Below are 22,749 nucleotides of genomic sequence, written 5' to 3' on the forward strand. Positions count from 1 at the left end.
AAAAAAAAAAAAAAAAAAAGACCGACCGCTTCTAGAATAGCGTCTTGCAACATGATTAGCCCAGAGGCAAGGCTCGCTGTTGTTGCTGACGCATAAAAAAAAGGCCATAAATAGAGGGAATCGTGGCGGTGGACAAGATTGTGCATCGTGGCCCACGGTCCAGGCCTCCTGCGGGATTTCTCCCCCGTCCATCAATTCGTTGTTGCCCCTGTTCGCGTAGAGTCACAAAGGCGGTGTTGACGTGTGAGTTGGTTAGTGAAATCGTAGAGCATAGTTGTGCGTTGTACATTACAGTACAGTCTTTACGAAGTAATTCGTTGCTTTTGGGTGGTGATTAAATTTGACCAAATACATATTTTCTGTTGCGACGACACATTAGTTTCGAGGTGATATTGTACCACCAAGTCGCAAACTCTTAGGTGTGCCTTAATCTCCGGATGAAGTCGGTTTTGCAACAAGCAACCCCCGTTGTTGCATGGGGTTTTGAAAAGTCGAAGGTACGTTCAGATAGGCTAATTTCCCAGTGCAACTGCCAAGTCACCACTACAAAATGCTTTCAGTAACCGGTAGGCTGGGATCAGTCTGTGCGAAAGTGCCTCAAGCCCCCAAACGTGTGGGAACACTCGAAAATGGGCAGCAAAAAGCTCCATTGATCCATTTTCTTGGGGTGTCCTTGGTCGGTCAGGCACGCAGATGCTAGCCCGAAAAGGCGCACGCCAGCGCAGGTACCCGCGGGCCATCATTGGACAGAGGCGTTATGGGGGGTGGGTATTAAAGTGTGTGGGTCGGTTACTTGGTTCGTCCCACCACACCATCAGCAACCGACTGGGCCGCATCTTAATTTGGGAAGGTATGTACTTGTAATCCCCACTCTTTTGGGCGTATGCCTGTGGTCGGCCGTTGCCGCCCATTGTCTTTTAATCTCCCGCTCTTTGTGTCAGCGCCGCCCCCAGGATCATCGTGAATGAATGAGATCCTTCCTGCCCTACTCCCAGTCTCTTTTCTACCCTCGCCGTCCTCCTCCTCCCACCCTCCTTCACTTCTATCTTCTCTTCTCACATCCAAAGTCCACCACCGTCACTGTTCGACATACAACAATCTCACAGACTTCGTTGGCAAAGTCTCAGACGATCGTTTTTATGATCTTGGATTACAAGCCGCGCTAGTATTCTCCATTCATATCGACCTTCTTTTCCCAGGCCTTTGGGCATATGATCGATATCTTTGACAGAAGGACGACACTCCCAACAAGCATTCCGCTTTGAGATATTGCGGTACATTGCCATTTATTAGTCTCGAAGACATAGCTCAGAGAGCACTCGTATCGTTCCACAAAAACACACTAGACACAATGCAGTTCAAGTCGATAGCCGCTGCGCTCCTCCTGCCCCTGGTGGCCGTCAACGCCCAGAGCAGCCTCAGCACCATCACCATGACATCGACACAAACCCTGACCAAGACGATCAGCTTGACCCGCGTCTCCACCGCCACCGTCTTCACCGGCAACAGCACCGTCGCACCAACAGGCACCGGCAGCGTGTCCACGCGCGTACCGACCGTTATTCCCACCGCCACCTCGCCGCCGACCATACCAGGGAATCCCGCCTCAGCCCTCCAGGTTTCCAGCCTTGCCTATGCTGGTGTCGCCGGTCTTGTCGCTGCTATTTTGTTGTAAGCGCCGTCGTTGCGCGAGCCTTTTGCATGCTACTTGCCGTGTGCGCGCATGGATGGGGCAATCTGAGCAAAGGGACGAAGATGAGATGAACGGGACCGTCCCCGCGCGATGGGACGACCCGAGAGTTTGAGACATCAGCATGGCCTTAAACCCAATCGATTACGAAACCCCCACGAAATCTTGGATGCGAAACATCAAATCAAAATCGTTTCTTTTGTCGCAAATATCTGCCTTTTTGTGTTTCAATCTTCATCAGTCACGCACGCGCGCGCGAGCATTGATACCAGCCTGCATCGCATTGCTGCCTTTTCCACCAACACGATCACGACCAACGACACGACGTTTGCTTGCAACTACCATAAACACCATTATCCAACTTCTTCCTGCTCCGTCGACGCCTGCGCCGGCTGGCAGTTTCTTCAATTGACTTTGGGATCTCTCGTCACCCCCATCGTCCTGGCTTTTTTCTTTATCTTTGGCTGGAAAAGTTCTTGAAGCTTTTATTTTTACCAATATATTTTAAACCTCCCTCCCCCCCACAATCGGCACGTGGTGGCGCTGACGCGCGACCGACTATTGACTCGCCGCCGCTACCCGCACGCCTACGGCGCAATGACGTCGATTGTTTTCAATCTTCTCTTTTTCTTTCCCGGCAAGAGCCTGTCTTTGCAATCAGCCTCATGGATGGCGCCGGCTATTTTGGCCATGGTCCAACATGTACTGATTTGGTGGGCTCACTGGCTCATCGGGACTTTCGGCCTACGGTCCAACTTGACGTTATTTTTCGCCAACTCTTTTCTTTGAGACGTACCAATTTCGCGTTGTCTCGGATTGGGTTGGATTTCTTGATACCCCGCGCTTCACTTTCGCCTTGCTTTTGAATTCAGCCGACGCCATATTTTTTTCCTTTCTTATTTTCTGTGGCAATCCCTTTTGTTTCGCTTCTTCACCTTTCATTTCTTTATTTTCTTTCGCAATCTTGTGCATTTTTATTCTTTTTTTTTCACATGCACGAAGGAGATGTCATGTATTTACTGCTTGGAGCTTTTGCTAGTTTTGGACCCTATGGTTCTTTGTGAGGGAGGAGCGTTTACTGGCACTAGTTCCATTATTAGTTAGCTATGAAAGACGTTCTAATTCTTCAAGTTTATGACAAACATGAATCTGATCTGAAGCGTGTTGATCTGAGCCAGTCACGGTAGACCGATGTCGTTGTATTTTGCCTTGGGGTTATTGGTCCACATATCCTACGGGTACCTGATCGGCAACGTGACAACGTCCGTGCCGATCTCCTCGGCTTGCTCCGATCGGTCACAATGTTGCCGTGAATCAAGCCGCAACTAGCACGGTGTGGGCTCTGGGGGACATTTACAAAACTCAGTTAACATGATGAAAGATGTGAATTCAGTTTAAGAAGATCGCTTGGAATTCTTGAGGCATAAAAAAGACTTTGTAATATCTAGTCGCGTACGCAACCATGCCCAGCAGAGCGCTTGTTGGATGCATCTTATCATTTCCAGAGATGTTCTCCTCAATCAGCAGCGCCCCCGAGATACCGCCTAATCATCGATCAGCAGGATAAACCAGCCCTTGCGACTACATATATGTAACAGACACGCAGGGGGGAGCATTGCAGCATGAAGTTACCAGCGAACTACAGGCTTGACTTTCGGGATCGCTTGTGATTGGAGCTGTGCAAAGTATGAGACTTTGCAACTAGCCCGTCCTAGACTCGTGAGTATGTTGGACGTCGGCAGCGATTCTGGAACAGAGATCTTTATTGTTGCAGTCATTTCCTGTACAAGCGACTATTAGTCCCTTCAAGCCGCGAGGCTGCTCAAGATCTGCTATACACCATGTGCGTTTTATTCTTCCTGCGTCGCCGTTGTTGCTGGGGGAAAACAAGACGGTGGCAAAACTCAACAAAGGAACAACCAGTGCTGCGTCTTGTCTCCTCATTATTATTCCACCCTGACTATTCTCTTTTTTTGTTCTTCCCGTCATCTGATACACCCTTATTTGAGGAGCAATGGCTTGCTACGCTGTGGCTGGCCCACGAGATGGCTTTGCATATCACTCCTTGGTTTACATTGCAGATATTGATGCCCGACTCTTGCTTCAAATGGTTCCGCACACGGACTTTGATTTCACCAGGTCAGCTACCGTAATGTTAATCACCGGGGAGATTGGTCTTCACTGGGAAGCGAATAAATTCGACTGATTTTGAAACGGGGCAAGTCGACTTCCGACCTGGTGTGAATACGAATTGGATCTATCCTGTTGTTTGGAAATGGACATGAGCAAGCCCCATATGTGTGAACACTTCAGATCGTCGTGCTGCGGAAAAAAAAGAGAAAGAAAAAAGAAAAAGAAAAACGGAAAAACTGCTCGCGGTAGGTTGAGCGACTACATCACTCTGTCAGCCTGGCGATATATTATTGTGTCTTTGCTCGCGCCGATATGCACATGTCTCTCCCAGATGCGAAGCAAAATCTCCTTTTTGCTACGCACCGTCACAATCTGCCTCACTAACCAAGATAGTTCTCTGAAAAGAAATGCAAATGATGAGGTCTCAAGAATTGTCGTACAACAAAGGAGAAACCAGGTAATACTCTGTTCAACCATGAGCGTACATAGCACATGATGACTGGTGCCTGCCGGATGCAGGTTCGGACAGAGTTGGGCAATATTCCTGAGAGACTTGAACAGCACAGGACTTCTTCCTAGGGGCTTTAATAGTCCACATCTTTCTAAAGATCAAGGTCATGCAAGTTTGCATCTGAAGCCAGGGATGTTCGTACACTCTACACCAACTTAACTCAAAAACTAGATGCAACTTCCAATCGGTCTTGTGGCGCAATGGTAGCGCGTTGCTTTCCGGTGGCAGAGGCTTTGGGTTCGAGTCCCAACGGGATCGATTAACTTTTGCTTTTTTTGCTTTGGTTTTTCGCCCTGTTCCTCTGCTTTCGACAAAATGATGGAAAGTTTTTTTTTTTTTTTTATCAACTGAATCGAATTACTTCCTTCGTCTTGTTTTGTTACCCATCTCTTGGCATAGCTTGATGTATTTGTGTATATGTTAGTTGATGACGGCATAAACTGCAGGGGACGGGTTCCACCACTCTGTTTTTCACAAGTTCTGTCCCTGAATTGCATTTGCAGTCGCACTGGACACTAAAAAGGTGGACCGTCAGCACTGACCTTGGACCCACGAAGGGAGGCATGATGGGTCGGCAGCTGTGTCATCTCGCCTGCGAGATAACATTATCTCCGAGACCCATGTGCCAACAATATTTCCGTACAATATTCCAGGGCAGCAAGATAGGTGATATCATGGTTGATGACAAGGTCACATTTGACCAGGTATGGGTGGCACGGATTTATTCTCGAAATTCAAGGCCGCTTATCAACAATAATCATGATCGATAGGCAGAAGAACGATTCGTGGTATTGAAAATGTGTATCGACAACAAGCTTTACAGATGTGAACTAGACAAGAAATTACGCCAGCAAAGTAGAACGCTTGACGTTGTATGATAAAAATCCCGAGACATGATGACAAGGTTCGAAGTTTTAAAAAGAAAAGTCCAGCACTCAGAAGTTTGAAGGTCATTCGAAAAGAGTTATCTTGGATTTGAGCCGACCGAGGGCGTGAGTGATGCGCCCCCCAGACGAAGAGAGGGGGGCTAGGAAACTACCTCCAGCCGTTGTTTCCTTGCTGCGGATAGCCACCTGGCCCCCTGTAGCTGTCGTTGGTCAAGCTCCTCTGTGGTCCATTCATCGGCCCTGGGCTGTTCATTCTGTTGACTGGAGCCGTGGCAGAGCGGTCAGGGTGAGGGTAGCCGACCGGCGAGCCGAGAGCGGGGCTAGGAGGGCCCCTGGGAGGGCCGCCGGGTCCTGTGGCATATCCTGCAGGAGAGCCGGAGGGCGATCGCATGGCGCCAGACTCGGGGGACTGGTCAAAGTACTGCTGCTGTCGACCGTCGTTCATGGCGGGGGTGTGCGGGGCGTGAGAGTCGTCGCGGAGGAGGGGAGATGTGACGCCGCCGGCCGCAGCAACATTGCCCTGCATGCGCTGCTTCTCGTGGATCGACTGGGCCGGGGTGGCAAACGGGTTCGGGTTGCCATCGGCGTGCTGGACGGTGAAGCTGTCGGGGTCGATGCCGGCGGCCTGGAACTGGTTCAGCTCCATCTGCTCGCGCTTCTCACGCTCGGCAGCGAGACGGGCCTCCTCCTTGCCTCGCCTGCGCTGCTTCAGGAAGTACCAGAGGAAGACGCCCGCGATGATGGCAACGAAGGATGCGGCGCCAATGTAGATACCCGTCCTGGCACCATTAGACAGGCTGGCCCAGCGCTCACTGATGCTTGGCGAAACGGCCAACGCCTCGGTGATGGTCTTGTTGGCAGGCGATTCACCCCTAAAAAGGCCGTCAGTTTATGCACGCACATTGCTGTCAGGTCTGGGCGGCGGCTTCTACTCACTCGACGATCTTGATGCTTTCGTAGCTTCCGCTCCTGTCGGAGAAGACGTATTCTTTCCCGCTGCTGTAATCCTTGATGTAGGTGCTCTTAACGTGCATGCTGAAAGGACCCTTGCTGAAGTCGGTATCGCCACCAGCCCAGTCACGGGTGCCTTGGGCAAGGCGAGGGTCGCTACCAGCCCAGATCCCCAACGAGAGGCGGCAAGGTGTCTGAGGGTACCTCTCGCCGTTCTTCGCATCCCCACGCGCAAGGGTGCGCACAACGTTTCCATCGATCATCCACTGCAGCCTATCCTTGGTCCAGTCGATTGTGTAGTTGTGGAAATCGTTCTGGACAGGGCCGCCGGGAACCACGATCTCCTTGCCGTTTGTGAAATCCTCGCTGCCCTTGCCAAAGTAGTTGGTGAGGGCCATGGTGTTGTTGATGCCGAGGAACTCCCAGTCAATCTCGTCGAGGTTGTCGCTTAGCAACATGACGGAGCTGATGATACCCCTGCCGGGCGAGGCCTTCATTATGATCTCAACGCGGCCAAAGAAGAAGTATTGTTGCGTGCGGATGGTCGGAGACTCGCCCTGCTTGGTGATTGTGAAGGTTGCACCGTTCTCGTTGTCATACGTAACGGGTCCGACGGTCGTGTCCCAGGCGGGCTGGGACTTGTTGAAGACAAAGTTGTGCGCGATTCCGAAGGCGGGGTTCGGAGGGCAGTCCTTTTTCATTGGGTTGCAGTCGGACTGCACCTGAGCGACGGCATTGCCAAAGAGGCTGACGGACGCCAACAGCGCGACAGCCGAGGATAGAACGGATCGTGAAGGCATTCTTGCGGCGAGTCTGTGGTTCGGAGGAAACAGATTCGAACGCCAAGAAATGGCAGCTGGTTGGGCTTGTATGCGAGTTGTCGCGGTCGAATGAAAGGAACGTCGTTTCACCGTTGGTGTCTGTCTATGGTATATAGGGAGTGGAAGCGTCAACTACCGCGCCGGTTTACAACCAATCAGCCGAGACAGAAACCTCGACAGTAATCGATTGTCAGCCTGCGAGTAGAGCGCAAAGGCAAAGAAGGTCGGCCACCCGCGTGGTATCAGGAGCTCTGATTGTTATGTTCAAGGAACAAAGGAGTGTGAGGATGGCTACGAGGGGGACGTCGAGTCAACCTTCGAGGCCAGAAATAGCCCCCTATCAAGAGTTGTTTTTGAAGGTCGCTGACTGAGGGACGGACTGTGTCAAGGAACTCGGAAATGGAGCAGGGGAAGAAGAGTGGACGACGGTGGAGGCAGAGGGTTGTTTTGTCTGGGGAGAGGGACCCAGTAGCCAAGGCCCAAGAATGAAGGAGTGGAGTTTTGGATGCAGGCTTCCGTGGAATTGCGGTGCCGTGGGAGGCGACAAGACGGATGGTGTCGGGAACTGAGCTCCTTGGGTTTTTCTCGGACCAAGACCACCTAAAAGAAGTTATGAGAGAAAGAAGAAAGTGCAAAAGAAACAAGATGTAATCAACCAAAATCTAAAGAACCGAGCAAGCTACAGTATAAAAACAACTGCCGCCCCCGGCTTGTCGACAATTGTTTGGGCATGATTGTCTCGCTCAATTGCGTCTGCCGCCCATGATGATGATGATGTGGGGGGCGACGAGGTGGGTGATCCTGGGTTGAGGAGATTTCAATTTCCCCTCTTGGAAAGGGGGTTGCGATCGGCAGAAGGGAACAAACAGCCCCTGCGTCAAAAAGAATCTGTCGAATCCCTGCACTTTTCATGCCAGGCACACCAATGACAGCCACTCCGAGCTGTGCACTGACGCGAGCCGCGCAAGAGGTTGCTTTTTGAGGAACCCTTCCAAGACTGTAAACCCACACCAAGCCCTGGGCTTGGCCAATAATGAGCCTGACACCATGACGGGCGAATAAGAACAACCTATGGGGGCTTGGTGCGAGCTTAGGTTCGGTTACCTCCCGTCCATGGATGATAAGGTAGTTCAAGGTACTGTGGTAGGTTGGTATTGGACAAAGCAATGCAATCAATGCAATTCGTTTAAACTTTGCCAGCAGTGAAAAAAAAAAAAAAAAAAAAAAAAAAAAAAAAAAAAAACTTTCCCGTGATCCGGTGCACGTGCTGAACATGGTCTCGGCCCTTGTTTGCCACCACTGCCGGGAACTCCAAGAACCGTACATAATACCTGGCACAACGCAATAGTTTGTCTTCCTTCACCATTGCTTATGCAGAAGCTCTGCGCAAAAGTAAAATCGAAAAATATTTTCAGCCATTCGTGGTGCGACTTGAAAATTACTGACCCAACACACAAACCACTGCCAAACTAGATAGCCTGCCTGCCCAGGCCCGATAAAGCACAAACCTGCGCCATTTGTGGGTGTGATTGGTTCACGAGGACGATCATCACTTAAGCCGACACACATGGCGATGTGACACTGCAGCATTGTGTTTTGTCAACCCAGCGACAGACACAACCCAGCAACACGAATAGATTAACTGCACAAGCCTAGATGAGGACAGTCACAACACCAGCAAGACCGGCGAATTCTAGCGCAAAGCGAAAGATGGTAGACACTTCCACGAACATTCATGCTTGTGATATCTTCTTAAGCTAATCGCGTACAATGAATGCCACGTGAAGACGACGTACTTTGCTCACTTCTTTTTGGGGTTTTGGAACCTTGGATATGTGGGATGTTTTCCATTTGCATCACTGGCTCAGCCACCCACGCGGGGAGGCTGGTACGTAGACACGTTAGCCTCTGTCCACGTGGCACATGATTTTAACAAGTCAAACTACGTGCATTTGTTTTTGAAGCTGTTTAAAACTTGCGGGAGGTACGTGAGATCATACTACAGCAAGCCCTAGTACAAGCTTGAATTTGTGTAAAGTTTAGGCGCATACGCCAATGAGCCGGCCAAAAGTTGGAGTCAATGCAACAACTTATCTAAACCCTGATCAATGACACTAAAAAAAAAAAAAAAAATCAAGAAATCGAAAGTACACAACTCTGTGCAGCGGAATATAACCGTGTGGCTTTGATTACTGGGCCGTGTTGTCAACCTGGAAATCGGGAGGTCCTCAAACATACAAGTCACGCTATTACAATACTTGAGCAGACTAACGTCATAGTTTATGTGAGCAGACGCCACGCTTATTAGGTATGCAAGTTAAGCAAGTAATTTACTAGCCGCCCAAAAGGGGTGTCAGGAATGGCAGAGGAAATGGACAAAGAGATGGACGAGGAAACGACAGAGAAAATAGCATAGATTACAGTTGATAGAATATGGCAGAGCAAACATGACGGGGACAGAAGAAGAGAGAGCACAATAGAGATGAAGGGTAGTGCCAGTGGCCTTGATACCAGCATGCTTACTATCTACTATGACGATGTGGTCCAGGTCGCTTGCTACCTATATGTCCACGTACATAGCTGAGGTCAGCTATTCCTTCTCATATCTGCACGTTCCCACGAAAGAGAGATATCGAGGTGGTTTCAAGTCACTTTTGAGGGGAAGTATAACTGATTAGACCCGAGCTACTGCTTGCACTTGGTGCAAAAGAGGTATTCGCTGATGATAGTGGTCCTCATGGTGACCTTCATATGTCAAAGTATCGGCCATGCAAGGCCATTTGCCACAGAGGAAAAAAGGGAAACCTCTATGGCTCCTAGCTGTCCATAAAAAAGGCCATGACCACCTAATCACCAGCCGTCCTCATCTTAATTCCTATGTTCTTCAGACCATATCCAGCAAGTCCACATATATCCATCCAGCTCAAATATTCCAAATGTCTCACAAGATGGCAGAGCACGTCATCCACGCAATCCTGTTCGTGCTTGACCTCGGCCTGGGAGCGATGCACATTGCCGAGTTCACCATGAGCCACAACAAGCACCCGGAGACGGACCACGACCACGTGGCGCTGCGTGTCTATGCCGGCCTGGACACGGACGACCTGACGGGCGCCGGCGGAACGTGGCCCGACGTGCGCGTGTGGAACGAGCGCGGCGTCTTCAGGGGTGCCCGGTGCGCCGAGAAGGTCTGGGGCGGCGAGGACACCACCAACCACGAGCTCAAGTCGGGCGACTGGGCCGACATCAGGGTCGGCATGAGCGAGGGTGAAGGACAGCCGACGTACGCCCTCATCTCGGGCAACCAGGACGCCCTCTGTGTTGCCTACGTCACCATGACGAGGCCGGACGGCGGCAAGGGCGCTGTATTGGCCGGGAACTGGGCCCGCGCCTGCGACACGAGGCAGCACAACGTGTCGACCTACCAGACGTACCCGGACAACCCGACGGAGATCCCATGGTAAGTGGTGTGCTCTTGTCTTGTCCTACCATGTCCCCTGATATCTCTCACGTCCTTTCCCCTATTCTCCTCAGCTCTCCTGTGTGTCAGAGCCCCCATCTACTCGCACCGTAGCTAGATTTCCTTCAAACTAATACAAATGTTCCCAACCCCCTCAGGTACTACTCCAACGTCGTCCTCGACGAAAACCAGGATCCCCTTATGTGTGTGTGGCTCGGTCAGGGCGGCGATGTCTCGACGACCGGGATATCGATGCATTTCCAAGACTTTGCTGCCTCGACGCCGCACAAGGGCGAGGAAGGCATCCAATTGTAAGTGCAGTGACAGCGAAGCACATCCCCCTTCCAGACTTGAGAAGGCGGAGCGCATAGTCCCTAACAGCAAACCACAAACAGCTACTGCGAGGGAAACCCTTCCCTCAAATTCTACACCGAGAACCCCGCTCAGAAGGCGTTTATCTGGGAGCCCGAGCCATACACTCCGGTGCCGGTGCCCCCGCCTAAGTACCCATTTGACGGCGTGGCCTTCAACCCCAACGTGTCGCGAGCGTACTGGGAGGCAACGCAGCGGGGAAAGCCCATCACGTATCAGCCGCCACCGCCGCCGCAAGAGAACGAGGAGGGCAAGCAAGGCGAACAAGGAGAAGAAGAAAGCGCCATCAAGACGAAGAGTGCCCAGACCCTCTCCATCTCCGCCAGGCTACGCAGCCTCCGGCGCCGGCTGACGGGCCGCCAGGACCACGGGGAAGGCGGACACGAGGAGCACGGCCACGGGGCCGCGCCCAAGTCGCCGCCGCAGCCGCAACCCATCCCGCCCACGATGCGGCGACCATCGTTCATGACGAAGCGGGCCGAGAAGTGCGAGTGGGAGGGCTTCAAGGGGGCCCCCTCGCACCCCAACATCGGCTCGCACCCGCCCCACGGCAGCCCCAAGCCCCACTACCCGTGGCCGGAGGACGGCGACATGGACAAGTGGGAGGAGACCGGACGGCCGTTCCGGCGGTCGCTGGCGGCGTCGGACACGCGCATCGTCTTCTCCAACAGCACGGCGCAGACGGCCACGGCGCTGTGCAGGGGCGGCTCCAGGGGCCCCAAGTTCGTGTCGTGGGCCGAGGGCAAGTACTGCAACCCGAGGACCAACGAGGTGCTCCCGCTTTGCGGCCGCGGCGGCGCCGAGGTGGACTGCTTCGACGCTGACCTCTTGGAGCTGAGGGTGCGAAGGAGCCTGGCCAAGCGGGATTTCCTGAGCGACGGCCACATGGAGGACGACGACCTGGACCACCACCTGCTGCTGCAGTGGTTCGAGCCGGGCAAGGAGGCGACCACGCTGCTGCGGCCCAACAGGGAGAAGAGGGATGTCGTGGCGGAACGTAAACGTGGCGAGCTGCTGGCGAAGAGGGAGTATGGCGTGGTCGGCCGGTCTTGAAGTACAGCGACAGGGGGAAGGAGGCAGTTTTTTTCTACTTACATGTTTTAGCTTCGTTGAAGGAAATAGGTTAGTCAAAAAGAATATGTAGAAAGGTGGAAAAAAAGCCAGGCAAACTGGGCCCTTTCTATTCTGCCAACTAAGTCCTTTTGTTCGTAAATTCGTAATGCGCAACAAGGAGACAAGTACATGTCGCGCTGGGTATATATGTGTAAAACCCTGTTTCCCCTCTTATGTTATCGTCTGAGAAAGCCGGACATCTATCACTCTCACGACCCCTCAACGTCACATCTCGTCGTGATCCCAAAGCAGTTGTCTCCCGTCACGAGTCGAAAAGGGGTCCGTCGGCGACATGATGGTTTCGGCCTCCACCTGGGAGCTGGAGGGATCCTGCGGTGGGTAGGTGTAGTACTGCTGCTGCTGCGGCTGCTGCTGCGGCTGCAGCAGAAAGTCGCAGTCCCACCCAGCCGTCAGGCACTGTTCGCAGGCAGGCCTGCCCTCGTCGCACTTTTTGTGTCTTGTTCTAAAATTCCGTGGTGATGCGCGAACTGGTCAGCTACTTTATCTCATCCCTTTTTTTCCCTCCCATCCAAAGTGTGGGGAAAACCAGTGGACTTCCCAAGACACAGAGTTAAGAATGGAGACGCAATATCCCCTTTACAAACCAAAACTCTCCCCAAACACCGACCGTGGTGTACAAAAAAAAAAGAAAAAAAAAAAAAAAGACTCACTTGCAAGTCTGGCACCCAGTGCGGACTTTGGATGTGCCCCAAGCCCCCGGCCGGCGCTTCTTGGGCGGCTTTGACACCTTTTGAGAGCCCGGGTTTTGCTGCGACGCCGAGACTCCGACTGCGTCGGTCTTGCCTGATCCGTGGGTCTTGGGGGCCGGCATGGCGGGGAATATGGCTGTCGTTTTGACGGGTACATTGGACAGAAAACAAAAAAGAGCAGAGACAGACAAGATACCAGAAAACAAAACAACAAAACAAAAGAACCAAAAGGGGATATTGTTTATAGATATCGCCTAACAGAACATCTTGTGTTTTCCTTTTCAGCCGCATCAAATAGTTTCGACTTTTTTTTTTTTTTGGCAAAAAAAAAGAGAAAAAGCGGAAGAGCCGGCAGGCTTATACACAAATCAAAATGATAAAAGTGCGGCTGGGGGAAGAGGGAGGGAGGGGTCCTGAAGGCAAAAGGAATGAATGATGGTGCTTCGGGATAATGTTCCTATTTCGATCTGCCGCCAGACGCCAACGCACGACGTGAAAAAATTAACGAAAAAAAAGGACCAAGCTCTAGTTAGGACTAAGCCAAATCATCATTTGTAAACAAATGGTCGTCTTACCTCTTGTTTTGAGTCAATGGAATCATGGAACAATAATAGGGGCATGGACAGGTGTACGATGATTGGCGAATGGCGGCTCAGAACGCGTATTTAGGCCTCCAGCTGATTTATCTCGTTTCTCCGATGGAGTGGAGCAGAGGATGGCTCATTCAGCTCTTGGCAGCAGTTGGGAACGCACAGTAAGCTGGGAACGGGTTGTTGTCTTTTTGTCTTTTTTTCTGTTCCTTCGACCCCATGCCATCGTCCGCTTGATTGCGACACCAAAGCTCGGGGGTGGGATAGGCTAGTGAAATGACCAATCCTCTCTCTCAAGAGCCATTCGGAACGGGGAAAAGGGGTTCGAAGGGGGCAAAATTTTTGCTCTGCGTAAAAAAAAAAAAAAGAGTACCCTGGTTTCAATGGCATGACCTTTTTCCGCAGTGGCCTATCAGAGCGGCTGAAGTGCATTTTTCTGTGGTGACATACATAACCCACACGCCCACAGCGTTGCCTGCTTGTCAGCACTTTAAAGGTCTCCAAAGTGTCAGCTCCAAATTCCGACCCAACAGCCATCCAAATGCAGCTGAACGCGAGTTTTTTTTCCCCACAAGCAATACACAAGCAGAGTCGCTCTGTCAATCACCGAAATACGCCGGATGGAGACCGCAGGATTGCCGAGCGACAGGGTCCTTTTGTTGGTCGGCGACCCGAACTTGGCCCAACTTGCTGAGCTGGCCTGACCACCCGGCCTGACCCGCGTCAGAGGTTTCAAAGGTTCAGGGGCCGCCCATCCTCGGTGTTCCCGTCAGGTTATAAATCTTTTGCACGTCCTTGAGAATGGCCTCGTGATCGACCTTGAGATCCTTCAGCCGGCCGTCTTGGAAGCCAAAGACCCAGCCGTGCACGATGGGGAAGCCGTTGGCCTCGTAAGACTGCTGGACCGCCGCCGTCTTGATGACGTTGCGGCACTGCTCAATGATGTTGAGCTCCACCAGCCTGTCGTAGCGCGCCTCCTCATTCGGGATGGCGTCGAGCTCGGCCTCGTGCAGACGGTAGACGTCGCGGATGTTGCGCAGCCAGGGGTTTAGGATGCCCAGGTCGCGAGGGGTCATGGCAGCCTTGACACCGCCGCAGCCGTAGTGACCACAGACGACGATGTGCTTGACCTTCAGGTGCTGGACGGCGTAGTTGATAACGCTCATGACGTTGAGGTCGATGCTGCAGACGAGGTTGGCGATATTGCGGTGGATGAAGGCCTCGCCGGGCCCCAGTCCCGTGATCTGCTCGGCAGGGATGCGAGAATCCGAGCACCCAATCCAGAGGTACTCAGGTGTCTGTCCAGCCGTCAGTTTGAGGAAAAATTCCGGATCCTTCTTGGCCTGCTCGGCGGCCCAGACCCGATTGTGTTCAAAGACGCGGTCATGGGTCTGTTGCAGGTAGGTTGCGATCTCCTTTTTTTGGTCGGCCATGCTGGCAATTGATGCGTTGGCACTCGAGTTGGTGGTGGTGCTGGTGGTGGTGGTCGTAGTAGTAGTGGTGCTTTTTTGCCCGGATGCTGATGGTGGGGCTGCAGAAGACGATGATGGTGACTGAGCAGCACCAGATCCTGACGGTCCCGAGGCTATGGAGCGGACCGATTGCAACAAAGATGGTTGTGAAGGGCAATACGAATTCTTCTGGCAGCTGGAAGCGAGCCTTGTTAACTGTCGCAAATGCAACTGCGGGCGAGCAGCAGCGGACAGGCGGATTTTAAACATGATCGGCCCAACTACAGGTCAGAGTTAGTCAGAAGGCTCTTGGTTTCTTCTTTGCGCACCCTCTGCGGAGAGAGTTTTTGCCAGGCGTACCACCACGGCCGACTTTGTTGAACGCTAATGACGAATCGGGCAAAATACCGCAGTTGCCTCGCTCTTTTTCTCTACCTTGCATATGCCCCCCCGCAAAAGCAGAGTGAAAGGTGGGTGGACCTTGCCAAAGTTCTTCAGCCAAGTTGACGTACAATGAGGTAACTTGCGGAAAGTTACGAATTATTTGGTATGTCTGTTGTGCAGATGCTGAACACGATGAGATTGGTTGGGGGAGAACGTTTTAGAGCTGGTCAAGCTGCCAGCCTCACTAGCAGTGTCAGATTTCACAGTAAACCATGGTGCCAAGGAGAGGGAAAGACCACTGGGAAAAAAAGGATCAACGATCAAAATTAAACAGATATTTTCAATAGAAACTAAAAATAATAATCAAAAATCAAGAATCGTTTGCGTCGCTACAGAAATAAACACCCACTAAGACAGGCGACACCGAGTGCACTGACACAGGAGGGGCAGGACTCTCCTGAAGGGCTAGCGCTGGTCTTGGCGCTCAACATGATCCTAGGCTTTTCCTACGCTGATTCGCGGATGGGATAAGCCTGAACCCCACCCCACTGACGGAAAACTCAACAATCGGTATGGGAATCGAAAAATCCCATGTTGGGGCAATGCAAATCTGCCCGATCAGATTGTCATGGACAGGACAATAAAACTGCCCACATGGGTCACCGATAGATACATTACTACTCACGCAAATCTATTGTTAAGAGAACCCTTGATCATTTAACCGAATATTCGTAAGGAGAAGACTTTTTGATGCGGGGGGAGTCATCCTGAATGAAAACTGCGATCCTTGAACGATCTGACACACACGAAAAGTCTGCACCATGGCGTGACTCCAGTTCAAAGCTTATCGAAAAATGTGGCACGGATCAACTTTATAGCACAGGTTTACAAGAGTACATATAGCTATACTTATGTTGTAACTTGAGGCGGGGATGGCGCTGCGGCAAGCGTCACGGTCCAATGATAACAATGGTTTTTTTTCTCTTCGGCAACATGCCAAGGTGCAAACGGCTTGCTCTTCGTATTCAATACCAGTCGTTTCCGTTTCCCGCGTACTTGAACAATACGCTGCGTACCGGTACACCAATGATGTACTCCGTAAATCAGAACAAACAGCCATCATACCTTAAAACGACAACAACGAATGCGATAGCACGTGGGTGGACCAAGGTCCCGGAGCACAGAAACTCTGCCTACTGTATATACACTGCCCAGAAACCTTCCACAGATCTAGACACTGGCACTGACTTCCTAGTCTTAAATAAGGTAGATTTCCATCTCAAATCCTTATTCTCTATAACAAAGAAAAAAGAACAGGGACATGTACATACGTGACTTTCGACAGGCTAGGCCGGCATCTGCGCCCTGAGTATATTAACCCCCCTTTTCCATCCCATCGAGCCCGCCACGCCCTAGTCCAGGGCCGTCACTGCGCGGGGGCCCCCGAACCTTGTCCGTTTTGGTTCGGTCTACGGATTCATCACTAGTGGAGGTGAAAAAGCATAAACAAATAGCCTTTAACAGACTATCGCACAAAAAAAATACAAAGCGCATTGCAGATTCATGAATTTGCATAGACACATGCTGTTCATTGGGGCCTGCAAGAAAAATGCCAAACGAACCTACGCTGCGAGACTTTGAACCCTAAACCAGGAGCACGGTTGTCGACAACGATTGGGTGAACAAGGCTTGGGAAAATTATTGAATGTTCATGTGACCAAAAAAGCTGCCCCGGATTGGTGAAGCAACACCTGGAAACGGAACCTTACGTACGACCAACTTGGCCCTATCCACGCGAGCTTTTGACGTCCTACATCGGATGCCCAGCCTAAGTCGGCCAGTCAGTCCACGCGAAAAAAAGGCAGTAAAAAAAGATCACGAGTAGATAAGTATATGTCTTTCCTTGAAGTGCGGCACCCGCCTTGTGCCTCTAGCATTCACGACGTGTCGTGCCGAAAGTGAGAGTGTCCTGCTGGCGCATGCTTAGTCGAAACCGCATTTGACCTGTGCAAAAGCCAAGGCAATATCAACAACCTTGATTGTCATGCTATTCCGTGGACCGGTCGCTCGCATATCTGCATATGAATGAGAAGATACCGCCAAGGATTGCCAAGGAATAAAAGGTCCTGATAATCGAAGACGATCAAAACGCCGTTGATCCATGCTTTCATAGGTTTCTATTTTTTATTGTTGTACATTATACAAAAAGTTGCCGTGCCGTCGCAATAGTACAGGTAAATATAAACATGGGTGGGTTGCGGGTTGTTCTACAGTCTCGTCGCGTTCACGAAATCCTCTCTCCAGTCGACGACAGCTTGTAGCTGGGAGGTGGCGTATACTTGGGCTTCGCTGCTTGTTTCGGTTCTAGTATCCCCAGCTGCAATGTGAACAGAAATAAGTTAGCAAGTTTGTCGTACGGCTTGAAGGAGTGGGAAGGGGGCTGTTTTCCTGGCTGAATGCTTAAAATCGGAGAACAGACCATTGTCAACAACTTCCACACGACATCTGTGGGTTGTGCTCCAACACCAACCCAGTATTTTGTTCTTGTGATATCAAGTCTGATGTCCTTGTGCAGCTTGCCAGAGCTGTCATATGAATCCGGCTTGGGGATCGGATCGTAGGTGCCAAGCACCTCCATAGGTTTTGAGCCACGCGCCGTCCTGCCGGGAGAAAGAGCCGTTAGCATTCTTGAAAGCTTCAAGATCTGGGTTTCGTGTTATAACAGGCCTGTATGTACCTGGCTTGGGTGACGACAATGTTGTAGAGGGGCTGGTGTGGACGCCCGAAGCGGGCGAGACGGATTTTGACGACCATGGCTCGTTTTGGAGCAATTGGCGATCGCTAAACGCGGCAACAGATGTGCTGGTTCCTGGAGCGGGTTGCGGACAGCAAGCACTGCCTCGGTGTATGTTTGTTTTGTTCGGTCTTGAGTCGCAGGTACGATCAGTCGCGAGGATTTAATAACGACAACGACAACCTTTGAACCAGCGGGCTTGGAGGCGGACGGGTCGCGATCTTCGTAACGCCAAATTGAGACAAGAGCTCCAAAAATTTGGGCGGGTAACGGCGCATGGATCTTCCGACGAGCTCCCTCCGCAAGCCCCACTCGTGCGTGCATGAGAGCCTGTATACCACATGATCTTACACGTGACCTGCTCTATGTTGGGCATGGACCGTTGGAGAAGTAGTCGCCCATGTACGTACGTACATGTGATGTCAGGTTGGCTCATACAAATGCACCTGTCCGTCGAGGTGTCGTCATTCGCTGGCTCGTAGAACCAAATAAGTTTCTCTCTTATTATTTGAGAAGCCCGTGTATAACCGATCACCTCAAGCATAGATATCTTGGGAAACGCTCTCACGACAAGAGACAGCCAAACTTAAACACTAGCAATACCAACACATCCGCATTCACCATGGCCCTCAAGGTGAGAATGAGGCTATATGTTAACATATTAACTAACTGTACACCAGTTCTTTATCTTTCGTCACCTGTCTGACGCTGCACCCTGATTCAGACCCTCTCCGCAAAGGCAGCTACTGCTCTTGACCAGGAGCTCATGAGCACCTGCGCCTTCTCACTCGACCAGTTGATGGAGCTTGCTGGACTATCAGTCTCACAAGCTGGTAGGTCTCAATCATTATAAGTTTGGTTTATTACGCCTGCCTAGAGTACTGAAATTTATGCGATCTGCAGTGTTTAAAGTTCATCCACCTACCCGAGGTCGCCGCATCCTCGTGGCTTGTGGGCCTGGAAACAATGGTTGGTCCAGCTCCTCTCCCCTCTGCCAGGCCGACGCAGTTAGTTTCTGACCCTATTAGGCGGCGATGGTCTTGTCGCTGCTAGACACCTCCGACACTATGGGTACCAGCCATCGGTTTACTACCCCAAACGAGGCAAAAATGAACTCTACCAGGTACGCATAGAGATTCCATATGTTCGATGAACCTCCCACCAATTTCAAACTCCATGCCTCCCCCAAATTCGACACCCATCGACACACCTATATTTATTGGTGGTGCCGGATACCTCATACGGGAACAGAATAAAACTTTTGCTCTAGTCTGGGCTTATTGTTCTGGTTTAATGAAAACAATGAATGGAGATGGTTTTATAACACACGAAGATGCTCTCTGAACTTGGAGCCCTCCCATTTATTTCCCATCAATGTGCATTCCCTCACGCCTGTTTTTGTTGGTTCAGATGCTGATCGTATCTACAGCGTCTGACAAAGCAGCTCGAGGACCTCGAGGTTCCTTTCGTGGATGACTTTAAAGCTGCCCTAAGCGCGTCCGATCATGTGGTGGACGCTATATTTGGTGTGTGATTCCGGTTCGTGGGCACTGAGGCATGAGTTGTATTGTTGCTGATGATGAATTGATGCGACTATAGGCTTCAGCTTCTCTGGTGAAGTCCGTGAGCCATTCCCGGCTATCATCAGGGCTTTGGCAGAGACAAAGGTCCCAGTGACCTCAGTCGATGCGCCCTCGTCGTGGGATATCGAGAATGGCCCACCAGAGCCTGGACAAGTTGGGTCAAACTTCAACCCTGCAGTCCTAGTCAGCCTAACCGCGCCAAAGCCTCTGGCCAAACACTTCAAAGGCCGTCATTTTGTCGGTGGCAGGTATGTTTTTTTTTTCTTACAGAGGCCTCGTGTTTGCTCAAAGTATTGCACTTGTCGATTCAGGAGAGAGGCATGACATGATCCTCACCAACTGCAGGTTTGTCACGCCGGCGATCGCGACAAAATACGACCTCGACTTGCCCGAATATGACGGGATCGACCAGATCGCCGAAGTTGCAGCGGACAGCGCCAGCACCGAAAAACTCTGATGATGTTGCAGAACGGGTGCACGGTGAAGTGTTGTATTTTTTTGAGATTTTCCCGGCCGATCGTTTGGAAATACTGGCCGCAGCTCTGCTCCTTGTCACCGTACGCCCATCGCTCTGCCATCTCCTTGCTCCAATTCCACAGTCTTCATATAACTGCACAACCTCCTGTCCGACTGTTTGGGCAGACGGGACTGGGACATTTCCCGTTGTCCATCTCGGTGAGTTCGACCTTTGTCCCCTTCGGGCACTCGAGCAGCGGGGGATGAAAGTCATGACAAAATGCGACATATACCAAGTACTCTTTCCCACAGACAGGGCATTCAGCAGTGTGCTCAGTGCACATCTAGGCCGGCCAGTAGGACCGCCTGACGAGACCGTCGAACGAGCCTGAGGAACTTCGTGGTTCGGATTTGTCTTGTTGATTCGGCTGCCGATGGGCACGAAGAGGGTTCGGGTCTGATTGGAAAATGGACCCGAGCTTTGGACATCCACGATCCGTCAACTATTTTGGCTTTGCGTTTGATGTTATATTTCCTCTGAGCAGACAAGGACTTGATGGTGATGTGTCTTTAGATCGATGATGGAAGCGTGGCGTTGGGCGGAATACCAAAGACTCCAGGAACAATATCTCCGGATGGACCCGCCGGCCGCTCACCCAAACTCTTCCAGCGTTCGGCCTGCTGCAGGGGACACTGTCGACGACGATTGTGGGGGGTAGCCGGAGTTATTTTGCGGGCAGGCTTCGGGTCAGGCCGCTTCAGCCGAGTTTTAACTTTTTCGAACCTACTGGCTCGTGCTGGACCCTGCCCTTTTGTTCTCTGTTATAAGCGAGACGGCTCGTAGCGAGGGTTATTTTGTAGGTGCGCAGCAGACACCGTCCATCTGAGGCACCGCGGCGAAGAAGCTGTGGCGAAGTCGCACTCCCAGCATGGCCTAGCGTACCGACGCAATGGTGACAGACTTGACTTTCGGGGGTGGGCTGTGACAGCAAACCAAAATTTATGGGCGCTCCTTGACGACGCAACACAAGCTGGGTGCCGACCACCGCTTGAGTTGGGAAACAACTATAAAGCCAGGCAAGGGAGCCCCTTCACATTCCAACTACTGTAGTTCCTTTTACCCTCTTTTCTGTTTAAGCAAGTGTGGCGCGTGTCTGTGAGGAAAGGGGAGAAAAAGCTGTGAACTCCGCTCTTCAGCCGCTCAGGGTATGCTCTCTTTGGGCACTACACCTCCGCTGCACTGGGCTTTGTGTGGTGGCGCTTGCGTGCGTTATTGCACTCGCAACGACGCTCAAGGCCCGGAGCAAATGCTCCTGGAATTTCCCCTGACGTTGGCCCCGCCACCCAACAGGAAAAAACCGGGGCCGGCAGGTCTAGCCTTCTTCCACTGGAGGAACATCAGAGACGTTCCGCAAACACGCCATAAAGATTATTTTTTGACTTTGTGAATAGGGCTGCGTATTTGGGGAGGGACTACATCAGTTAGGTGACACAGGGGGAACAAACTGCAAACATGGCACTTTTTTCCAAACGGTAACGAGTCTACCCGTCCGTGCCTTTATAAGCGTCACTGGGAGAAAATGCTGGACGTTTTGAGAACTTTCCTTCGGACCTTCAGATGCAACCTTGTGACACTTAAAACCTCCGGGTTTAGGTTACACGCAGATCTGGGAACCGTTGCTGCCCAAAATGTTGCAATTAATACCGCTCGAGAAGAAAATCCCTACAAAAGTAATAATAATTACGATATTGAAGGGGGACAATGAAAAAAAAAAAAAATGAAAAAAAATAGAAAAATAAAAAGCTTGGCCGAGAACCCTGAATCGGGGGTTCGAAGCTCAGAGCTGAACCGTCCGTCAGTCAATCGGCAGACCTTCAGACCGGGGCAGCCTGCCAAGCAAACGGTGGTACACTGTTTGATGGGCTCCCAGTGAAAATTAATCCCAAGGTAAGGTAAGTTGACTGTCCGCGGCAAGTTGGGCCGGCGCAGCCGCATTTATTGTACTGTCTTTTCTTTTCTTTCTTTTTTTTTTTTTCTTCTTTTTTTTCGCCCCCGATCTTATCAACAACTTATATCCTCGCCCACCAACCAGCAATCGGCTTCTCTTGTTTCTGGTTTGGTTACCTCCTAGTCTAGTACACATACAGAGTCTCTCCAGCATTTGGTTCCTTCCCTTGGGATAATGAAATGGTGAGGGGCTGAAGGCAGGACAGGCCTGTCTTTTCCCGTCCAACTCGCGCGATCGCTGCACGACACGCATTTGGCGTGACCGTACCCGAAGATCGGGTGGATCAAGACACCCTGCTGGCGAAAATGTTACCCGCCCTGTTCTTTTGTTCTTTTTTTTTTTTTTTTTTTTTTTTTTTTTTTTTTTTTTTTTTTTTTTTTTTTTTTTTCTGTCTCGCACAACGGCAGGAGAAAAACAAATTATTATGAATTTTAGGTACATACATTCATCGCTCAAGCTGCCCTGTGCTGCCGAACCTCCTGCAGGCCTACCGAACTAGATCGATGGGTGGATGGGTAGGCAGGTATGTATGTATGTGCTTCTAACGTTCTACCTTGGCACACGTAGTACCATTGGTTGACAAAAGGTATCTCTCTATCTGGCCTTGCTTACTGCGGCAACACGAGCGTGGTAGGGTGCAGGGATCGGGGAAAAAAAAAAAAAAAAAACACACACACACACACACACCCACACCCACACAAATTGAAGTCTGTCTACCTACTCCGTACCTACCCACGAGAGCACCACCACGTGCATGCCCCGCTTCTCTTGAACTGCTGGCTTTCGTACTGGGACCCCGCCATCAAATGGTAATTGCCAGCCGCAGACCCATGT

At 51.3% G+C, this 22,749-nt stretch overlaps 8 protein-coding genes across 8 annotated transcripts; 4 read left to right on the forward strand and 4 right to left on the reverse strand.

Annotated features, from left to right (window-relative positions):
• Positions 1 to 1,351: 1,351 nt before the first annotated feature.
• On the forward strand, positions 1,352 to 1,675 carry PpBr36_09841 (uncharacterized protein; the record flags this gene model as incomplete). The annotated part of the gene is made up of 1 exon (XM_029896960.1): positions 1,352 to 1,675. One exon carries the CDS (start codon positions 1,352 to 1,354, stop codon positions 1,673 to 1,675), a length of 324 nt encoding a protein of 107 aa, XP_029745258.1.
• Positions 1,676 to 5,369: 3,694 nt separating this feature from the next.
• Positions 5,370 to 6,972, reverse strand: PpBr36_09842 (uncharacterized protein; the record flags this gene model as incomplete). Its single annotated transcript, XM_029896961.1, has 2 exons — positions 5,370 to 6,093; positions 6,158 to 6,972. The coding sequence occupies 2 exons, from the start codon at positions 6,970 to 6,972 to the stop codon at positions 5,370 to 5,372; spliced, it is 1,539 nt and encodes a 512-aa protein (XP_029745341.1).
• A 2,957-nt stretch (positions 6,973 to 9,929) lies between these two features.
• On the forward strand, positions 9,930 to 11,878 carry PpBr36_09843 (uncharacterized protein; the record flags this gene model as incomplete). The annotated part of the gene is made up of 3 exons (XM_029896962.1): positions 9,930 to 10,453; positions 10,612 to 10,764; positions 10,849 to 11,878. 3 exons carry the CDS (start codon positions 9,930 to 9,932, stop codon positions 11,876 to 11,878), a joined length of 1,707 nt encoding a protein of 568 aa, XP_029745113.1.
• A 285-nt stretch (positions 11,879 to 12,163) lies between these two features.
• Positions 12,164 to 12,770, reverse strand: PpBr36_09844 (uncharacterized protein; the record flags this gene model as incomplete). The annotated part of the gene is made up of 2 exons (XM_029896963.1): positions 12,164 to 12,401; positions 12,610 to 12,770. 2 exons carry the CDS (start codon positions 12,768 to 12,770, stop codon positions 12,164 to 12,166), a joined length of 399 nt encoding a protein of 132 aa, XP_029745110.1.
• Positions 12,771 to 13,978: 1,208 nt separating this feature from the next.
• On the reverse strand, positions 13,979 to 14,959 carry PpBr36_09845 (uncharacterized protein; the record flags this gene model as incomplete). The annotated part of the gene is made up of 1 exon (XM_029896964.1): positions 13,979 to 14,959. The coding sequence occupies one exon, from the start codon at positions 14,957 to 14,959 to the stop codon at positions 13,979 to 13,981; it is 981 nt and encodes a 326-aa protein (XP_029745109.1).
• A 2,398-nt stretch (positions 14,960 to 17,357) lies between these two features.
• PpBr36_09846 (uncharacterized protein) lies at positions 17,358 to 17,887 on the reverse strand (the record flags this gene model as incomplete). Its single annotated transcript, XM_029896965.1, has 3 exons — positions 17,358 to 17,450; positions 17,553 to 17,733; positions 17,811 to 17,887. 3 exons carry the CDS (start codon positions 17,885 to 17,887, stop codon positions 17,358 to 17,360), a joined length of 351 nt encoding a protein of 116 aa, XP_029745112.1.
• A 602-nt stretch (positions 17,888 to 18,489) lies between these two features.
• PpBr36_09847 (uncharacterized protein) lies at positions 18,490 to 19,907 on the forward strand (the record flags this gene model as incomplete). Its single annotated transcript, XM_029896966.1, has 6 exons — positions 18,490 to 18,501; positions 18,592 to 18,700; positions 18,896 to 18,990; positions 19,297 to 19,393; positions 19,467 to 19,698; positions 19,721 to 19,907. 6 exons carry the CDS (start codon positions 18,490 to 18,492, stop codon positions 19,905 to 19,907), a joined length of 732 nt encoding a protein of 243 aa, XP_029745111.1.
• A 2-nt stretch (positions 19,908 to 19,909) lies between these two features.
• PpBr36_09848 (uncharacterized protein) lies at positions 19,910 to 20,750 on the forward strand (the record flags this gene model as incomplete). Its single annotated transcript, XM_029896967.1, has 2 exons — positions 19,910 to 20,125; positions 20,481 to 20,750. 2 exons carry the CDS (start codon positions 19,910 to 19,912, stop codon positions 20,748 to 20,750), a joined length of 486 nt encoding a protein of 161 aa, XP_029745344.1.
• Positions 20,751 to 22,749: the final 1,999 nt, after the last annotated feature.

This window comes from Pyricularia pennisetigena (genome assembly GCF_004337985.1).
Source record: "Pyricularia pennisetigena strain Br36 chromosome 7 map unlocalized Pyricularia_pennisetigena_Br36_Scf_7, whole genome shotgun sequence".
Taxonomy (NCBI): domain Eukaryota; kingdom Fungi; phylum Ascomycota; class Sordariomycetes; order Magnaporthales; family Pyriculariaceae; genus Pyricularia; species Pyricularia pennisetigena.